This window comes from Asterias rubens, chromosome 6, assembly GCF_902459465.1.
Source record: "Asterias rubens chromosome 6, eAstRub1.3, whole genome shotgun sequence".
NCBI lineage: Eukaryota > Metazoa > Echinodermata > Asteroidea > Forcipulatida > Asteriidae > Asterias > Asterias rubens.
The window spans coordinates 9,674,159-9,681,196 of record NC_047067.1 but is presented as its reverse complement, the minus strand read 5'-3'; the positions used below and the strand labels follow the sequence as shown (position 1 = coordinate 9,681,196).

Here is a 7,038-nt window from a genome sequence, read left to right as displayed (position 1 = left end):
AATTATCCAGAAAGGAGGCCTTGGCTAATTCCGTTTAAGCTATTTTCATCGACTTGCTAAAAAAAAATAATTATGTATTATAGCTAGCATACAATACATGTGCTCAACAATGTTTTCTTCTTTTACTGATCTATTTTTTGCATTTTGTCTAACTTCCAAATAGGTTTATCAAACAAACGTTAAAGGCAGTGGACACTATTGGTAATTACTCAAAATAATTATTATCATAAAATCTTACTTGGTAAAGAGTAATGGGAGCTGTTGATAGTATAAAACATTACTGAGAAAAGGCTCCCTCTGAGGTAACGTAGTTTTCGTGAATGAAGTAATTTTCCACGAATTTGATTTCGAGACCTCAGTAATAGAACTTGAGGTCTCGAAATCAAACATCTGAAAGCACACAACTTTGTGTGACAATGGTGTTTTTCTTACATTAATATCTCGCAACTTCGACGACCAATTGAGCTCAAATGTTCACAGGTTTGTTATTTTATGCATATGTTGAGATACACCAAGTGAGAAGACTGGTCTTTGGCAATTACCAATAGTGTCCAGTGTCTTTAAATGTGTTGAAGGATGTTGTGTCCCTGATGTGATTTGGAAGTTTATTCCAGAGTTTGGGTCCATATACCGAGAAGTCTCTATCGGCAAAACTGACGTGACTTGTTCTTGGCACTACAAAGTATGGTGAACAGGAGCTGTTTGACCGAAGAGATTCAAGTTAGGGTCATTTTGTGACTTTTCAAAGTCAAAGTATACTGGTATTAAAATCTAACTTGTTTACTTGATTATTATGACCAGACAAAGCAGAATATTTGCAATCAACGTTCCCTTTTATAAATTCCTATGAAAAGTTCCATGTGCTAAAGCTAAGATAATCACTCAGCATTCACACGCACCGTCAGTGTAATGCACAGATAGATTTTGAAACAAAACTTCCTGAACATTCTTACTCCCCCCCCCCCTTCCTCTCTCGCTTTCTTGTGGAGATTTGAGGAGGGATGTTTCTGTCATGCAATTATAACACTTAGATCTATAGGGTCATATCCCCAAACTCACACCACACTTTTGTGACTGTTTTCTTAATTGCTTTTTTAATTGCTTTTTATTCTAAAGAAAAACAACATACAATGTACATACAAGTGTTTCATAATGCTCCAATAATAGAAACAGCTGTGTTAATCTGATAGATAATACGTGAACGGTAGTGGTAGCACTTAAAGACAAACTAGTTACATAAAAACTGCACGAGTTTTTGTAGAGCAACAACTTGCATCTTATGAAGTTGTCGTTGCTACGAAAGCTAAATGCCTTTTTGCTTAGTTAATTTGCCTAAGTACTACCACTACCTTCCACGTTTTACAATGATCCAAGACTTGCCTGAGCATTTTTTAACATCTTCATACCAGAGTGCACATTACATTACCTTAATGTCAAATAATAGGTCTGATGCTTTACTATAAAACAGGTATAGGTTCACATTTTTTGATAAAAACTGCATGTTTTCTAGGGTAAAAAACATAGCCAGACAAATATTTATGTTTAAATGCCAAAAGCCGATGATACTTTCATACTGTTATAGTTTTACCTCCAAGATTGAGCATTTACATATGAGGGAATACAAACTTCAAGTGAATAGCACTTGCACCTGAGCTGTACCGGTACACTTAGTGAGAATCTCAACGAAACATTTCTTGTCTACTAAACTGGATTTTAAGGTTTGCATATCTAAAGACAAGTTACATCTTTGTTCCTTTTCCTTTAGCCCAGGACCCAATTTCATGGCTCTGCTTACCGCCAAATTCTGCGCTTATAATCACCATTCGCCGCTTCCCATGCAAGCACCAAATTTCTGTGCTAGCTGTGTAAGCGAAGAATGTCTAGTAATGTGGCAAATGCACCAGGTAAAAATCCCTGCTAACCTGTGGAATCTGCTTGACGTAAAGCACGGAATTCCCTTCTTCCATAAGCACTGATTCTTTGATAAGCAGAGCCATGAAAATGGGCCCAGGTTTGACTTCGCCATTCATACTTTGCACCAGAGACTTGCATCAAACCAGAGCTACCTTCCATTTAACTTTGCAATAAAAAACTACAGAACTTGCTTTGGACTAAACTGCATACAGTAAGACCAACACAGAGCATGTGGCTGGACGTTTTGATACATGTATGTACAATCAATATAAATATTTACAAAAGCTAGTTTTCAAGAAATGATACAAAGTCTGTCAACTGGGCAATGTGCTGTTCGCTTGGAATGGCTTGATCGGGCTGGGTACCTGTCAAAGAGAAGAAAAAGAAGAATAAAATGACTTATGTGCCAAGTACATTATAATAAAAATACAAACTTGGGTGGCTAATCATCCTTACTCCTAGCTGAGAAGTTAATTGCGAAGGATGCGGCTGCAATGTGTTTGTGCTGCAGGCATTTATAGGCACCTTTGGTAGCCAGACACATAGACTTAAGTGTTTCATTTTTTCTAGAGGGCACAGAGAAAAACACTTGTGGCACAGGAGAGATCCAACGCACAACTTTACTCGTAAATGGCCTAAGCCGGGAGTTGAACCAAGGCCAATAGTGATAATGAACAAACGTGGAAAACTATGGAAACAGGATAATATGAACAAGGGATATTCTGTTGATATATCATTTAGATTCAATCATGACTTCATATTTGCAAAAAGATGCGCAACACAACATAACCACACAAATAAATAAAAAAGGCCTAGCCAAGTGAGACTTTAAGAAATACATGTACAAACCTGGTTTTCTTGGTGATATCATATTGTTTTCAGCGTTATATTGCCATCCTTCTGCTGTTGCAGCTGAAACAAATAAAAACAAAATTAATGTAAAAAACACCAACAATTCTATTTGTAGAGCTGTTTTCTCCAGACACAAAACATTAATTTAATTTCCTTTCATTTGTTAATTCTGTTTGGAAATGTGATTTTAATCGCTGTACTAGCCAAGAACCGCATTGAGAAAAGACAAGGAAGGAAGTTTCAGTTTTATAACTAGGAGGAAAACCCCAAAGAACTATTCCAGGAAAACCCACTAAATCAGGTAGAGACTAAAAACCCAATCCACATAATCCCTTTTCACAATGTAGATCTCTTTATTCCTGTGGAATACAGCCCCATCGAGACCTCTCAGGACTTGTTTTACCCCACAGTTACCCAGGTGGACCTTCTCACACGTGTCCCTTTTCCACAAGGTTCCGGTTGCACATTTCAAGCATACCCTAGGGTTTTACTGCTTACCCCTATTCCAGAGCAGGGGTGGCTATTCCCCAGGTATCCCCTTTTGCCGGGGCAGACTGGGGTAAAAAGTAATCCTAGTGTTATTTGCAGGAGGCAACCCTGAGGAATAGAGTAGTGTGAAAAGGTCTGTAGTGCCTCCTGCAGGATTTTTGACTCTACCAGCTGATCTACACTCTGTACTCACCAGCAATTGCTGGCTCAACTTGTAGTCCGACATACGTTGCAAATTCCTCTGCTTCAATCGTTGTGTAGGCTGAGCTAATGAGATGGTACATTCTTTGCCTTATGTTAGCTGTAGAGGAATCAGTAATAAATCAATAAGCTTTATCGCCAATAGCAAAAATATCAAGAGAGGGCGCTGTTGAACCCACACAAAGATATAGGCGATGCGTGTGCGAGTCGTGCATGACAACATACACGGCATAGCAAACTGCCCCATATGCCTTCCCACAACGCATTGCGGTTCTGAAAAGCGATAAACCTTGTTATCGAATCAAACATGAAACTTACTCTGTACCTTCCCTAATTATTTAAAATGAATAAGGCAGGGTTTTCAGATGCCTTGAAACTTCAAGTACCATTTATGTTTCATGAAAAAGAAGATTACATCAATTCCAGTTGCATGCAAATACTTTTAGACACTTGTATGGGAAAACATGGTTTTCTGTAAAAAGAAAAATGTACACCTTGAAGCCATTCACAGAACACATGGGACAAGCAAATACTGTGCACAAACATGTGAGCATGACATAGTGTGCCAGGCCTGGAATTTCATCTTTGAGAGGGCAAGGCCATTGTCATTTTGCAAAGGACACTTCCATTGGGAAATCATTAAATCTATAGGATACTTTTGAAGGGACATCAAGGCCAAGACCAGGGGGCAACGGAGGCCATGGCCTCCATGTGATTCTATACCAAGTATGTAAAATCTCATCAACTAAATGATGCCTCAGTTAAAGATAAGCAGTTTGGTGCATAAAATTCTGCCCTTCAACCCGCTAAAGCATCAAAATCTTTAAGCTCTTCAACTGTATCCTATCAGCTGTCAGCATCTTGGTCATGTTCCCTGTTTCCAATAACAGTAATGAATGCTAACATTCACTGTGCATGGCACCAGACTATTATTTTGTCCAGCCTCAGTTTGGTTACAATGAGTTGGGATGGAGTAAAATCAAGATGACCACACCCTGATAAAGGTCTTTAGCAAGGGTGGTGCATGTTACATGGCCTTACTAGTAGTCTAGTGACCTCTTACCCGATATGGCTTCCATAATGGGCTTGGCCGTCTCTGACCATTCTTTGTTAAGTGAAGCATAGGTAGCTGGAAAGTTCCTTTGCCACATACACTGACCTACAGCCCAGATTAGACCAAGCTCTGGGTTGGCTGTCTTGATTGGCTGAGGGATTCTCTTCCACAAGAATTTAGCATTGTTCCTGAAAGTTAAAAGTGAAGGCTTTGTGTAAGGAATATTATCTTTAAATAAAACATGTGTACAAATTGGGGAGAATATGTTCCTTTTAATTATTTTTTGGAAAGAATGAAGTAAATTAAACAAGTTTAATTCATCATTGGAGTTAGAAAGAGTACATTCTTCTTTGCCATCTCGTTCACTAAACAACTAATCTGTGAGTTTGTCATTATTTTGGTTGTTGCTTTTACTTCTGCAATCAAATTAAGCAAAAGTTATTTTGCGAGTCTGCAGTTGCAGTTTTTTTGTGTACTTAGATAGTAATGCAGAAACAAAAATTATGATAGTCCACATTTTTATAAATACCCATCCTCTTCTTACAGACTTAGTATGACCCAGCTGTCACAACTGCTTATTTTGGTATAAAACAATTTGTATATATTACGATGTAAAATAAGCACTCAGTGCAGTTTCACACGTAAGCAGGTTGCAAAGTTTTGACCAGCCTCACAAGGGCTCATTTTAATAAAGCCAGTAAAGCATCAACATGTTCTTAAAGCACAGGAAAGTCTTGCTGAGCAGAAAGCGTACCACCAGCCAAAATTCCATAAAATTTACACTGTTGCAACTGGTGCCCAAATCCTTTTTTTTGCTAACAAAGAAATTTACTAAGCAGTATTACCTGCTTCACAGCTTTATGAAATTGGGCCAAGGAAATTTGCCTGAGCCTAGTGACTAAGCCTTTAATTAAGCGGCATGGCGCTATATAAACTTACATGTCATTTGTCAGAAGATACAAGCCAAGAAGCTTAGAATAAACTTCTGGGGTAGCCACACCACCTGGAGCCTGTAAAATAATGGGGAACAAAAAACCATTATGAATTTCATGGTGAACCATTGCCCATTCATTCTATAGATTGTGTGAATCAGTAGGGTGTGCTCCATGTGCTTTTCGATTTACATCCACTACCCATAATGTATCAGTGGCAAACCTGAACAGTGATACTTGACCTCATGAGAGTCCAAATAATAAGGTCGTGACCGATGTTTCTCAGATTGTGGACTTAATATTAAAAGTCATCAGTTTAAAGCACAAGTCCTGTTGGAGGGTGCATACAATGTATGAACAGTAAATACCAGAAATGACCTTGAATCCAAATAATTGCCTGATGTTGCATTAGACATAAATCCAGAAGCCAGTAGGCAATTTTAGGCTATTTTGTTGGGTCCTGTTGTTGTTTATGGTTATCTTTTTGTGGCTTGGTGTGATGGAAATCATAATTTGCCGATTGTGTTGTGAGGTACTGTGGATATCTGGGGTACTAATTTGACAGCAGATGTCAAATTTCCCCCCCCCCCCAAAAAATACATACATTCAATACCCGTTACCGGATCTAGCATCGGATAAGTCTCAGAGAGAAGTATAAAATCTACACTCAGCTTTGTTTTTGTTTTTTTAACGGTGCATTTAAACGCATTACAAAATACAAAGTATTCATTTTCGCAAACCACGTTCACTGAGAAAAGGTAGCCATGTCCCACTTTAAATTAAGGGCCCTTAAATTAATTAACAAACGACTTGGAGTTGGAATATTTTCAGCCAAATAATTGAAATAAAAGCTAAGCTGGGGTATAGGGGATTTTTTTACATTTTTTTTAATGATTTTTCATAATAATTTATTGGTTGAACATTAATTTGTTTATATTGATTTGACTTGAGACTCAAGTTGAGTCTCCATTGAGTTTTTTGACCATGGTTTGTTTGACAAGTTGTGACAAGGAATGACGGGATTGACGAAATTAAAATATACAAAATAATACATACATAGATAGGGACCCTAACCCTGACCTCATTATAAACTTAGGTCGACATGTCTTGAAGTTAAAAAAAAACAAAACATTTGACAACGCTTAGAAGTCTCTAAATGTCGATGAATTGACAATGATTATCTTCCGTTCACCACCACCAGTGCAGTGGAACGATAGACGGGCCCGCGCCGCAGCACACACGGCCGGTTGTGGCTGCTGAAGCATACAACTTTTCGCACCTTCCAATCAGTGCGGTCCCAAAAGGCCCAAACCCAATTGGCGGATGCAGTTTTCGTGTTGATAAACATTTACTGTTATTAGTAAATTTCGTTACACAAAAAGAGTTATTCACCTCTAGTTCTTGCGATTCACACTGCACAAGCAACTTTTCTGCGTCCAAGGCGGCCGCCATCTTGCCTCGCTGGTGCGCGGCAGTAATTTTGATGTTACTTGAGTTAAAAATAGGAAATAAATCACGAACCAGCGAAATAACTGGTCTTTACCATTTTATAGAAGGGTAGGTCAATTTGTTTATCAGGTAACAGAATCTCGAGTT

General features: G+C 38.4%; 1 protein-coding gene across 1 annotated transcript; it reads right to left on the bottom strand.

Annotated features, from left to right (window-relative positions):
* Positions 1–1,077: 1,077 nt before the first annotated feature.
* LOC117291903 (COP9 signalosome complex subunit 8-like) lies at positions 1,078–6,921 on the bottom strand. Its single transcript, XM_033773908.1, has 6 exons — positions 6,835–6,921; positions 5,450–5,520; positions 4,520–4,698; positions 3,449–3,556; positions 2,764–2,826; positions 1,078–2,279 (listed from the first exon to the last, which is right to left on the bottom strand). Exons 1-6 carry the CDS (start codon positions 6,892–6,894, stop codon positions 2,200–2,202), a joined length of 561 nt encoding a protein of 186 aa, XP_033629799.1. The 5' UTR covers positions 6,895–6,921; the 3' UTR covers positions 1,078–2,199.
* Between the last annotated feature and the right edge of the window lie 117 nt (positions 6,922–7,038).

Excerpts from the sequence above, each read along its gene's own strand:
- LOC117291903 (XM_033773908.1), bottom strand. The coding sequence starts at position 6,894 with ATGGCGGCCGCCTTGGACGCAGAAAAGTTGCTTGTGCAGTGTGAATCG. Across the intron at positions 4,699-5,449 it reads TATCTTCTGACAAATGACAT|GAACAATGCTAAATTCTTGT; the intron begins GTAAGTTTATAT and ends TTTAACTTTCAG. Across the intron at positions 2,827-3,448 it reads AGTTGAGCCAGCAATTGCTG|CTGCAACAGCAGAAGGATGG; the intron begins GTGAGTACAGAG and ends TATTTGTTTCAG.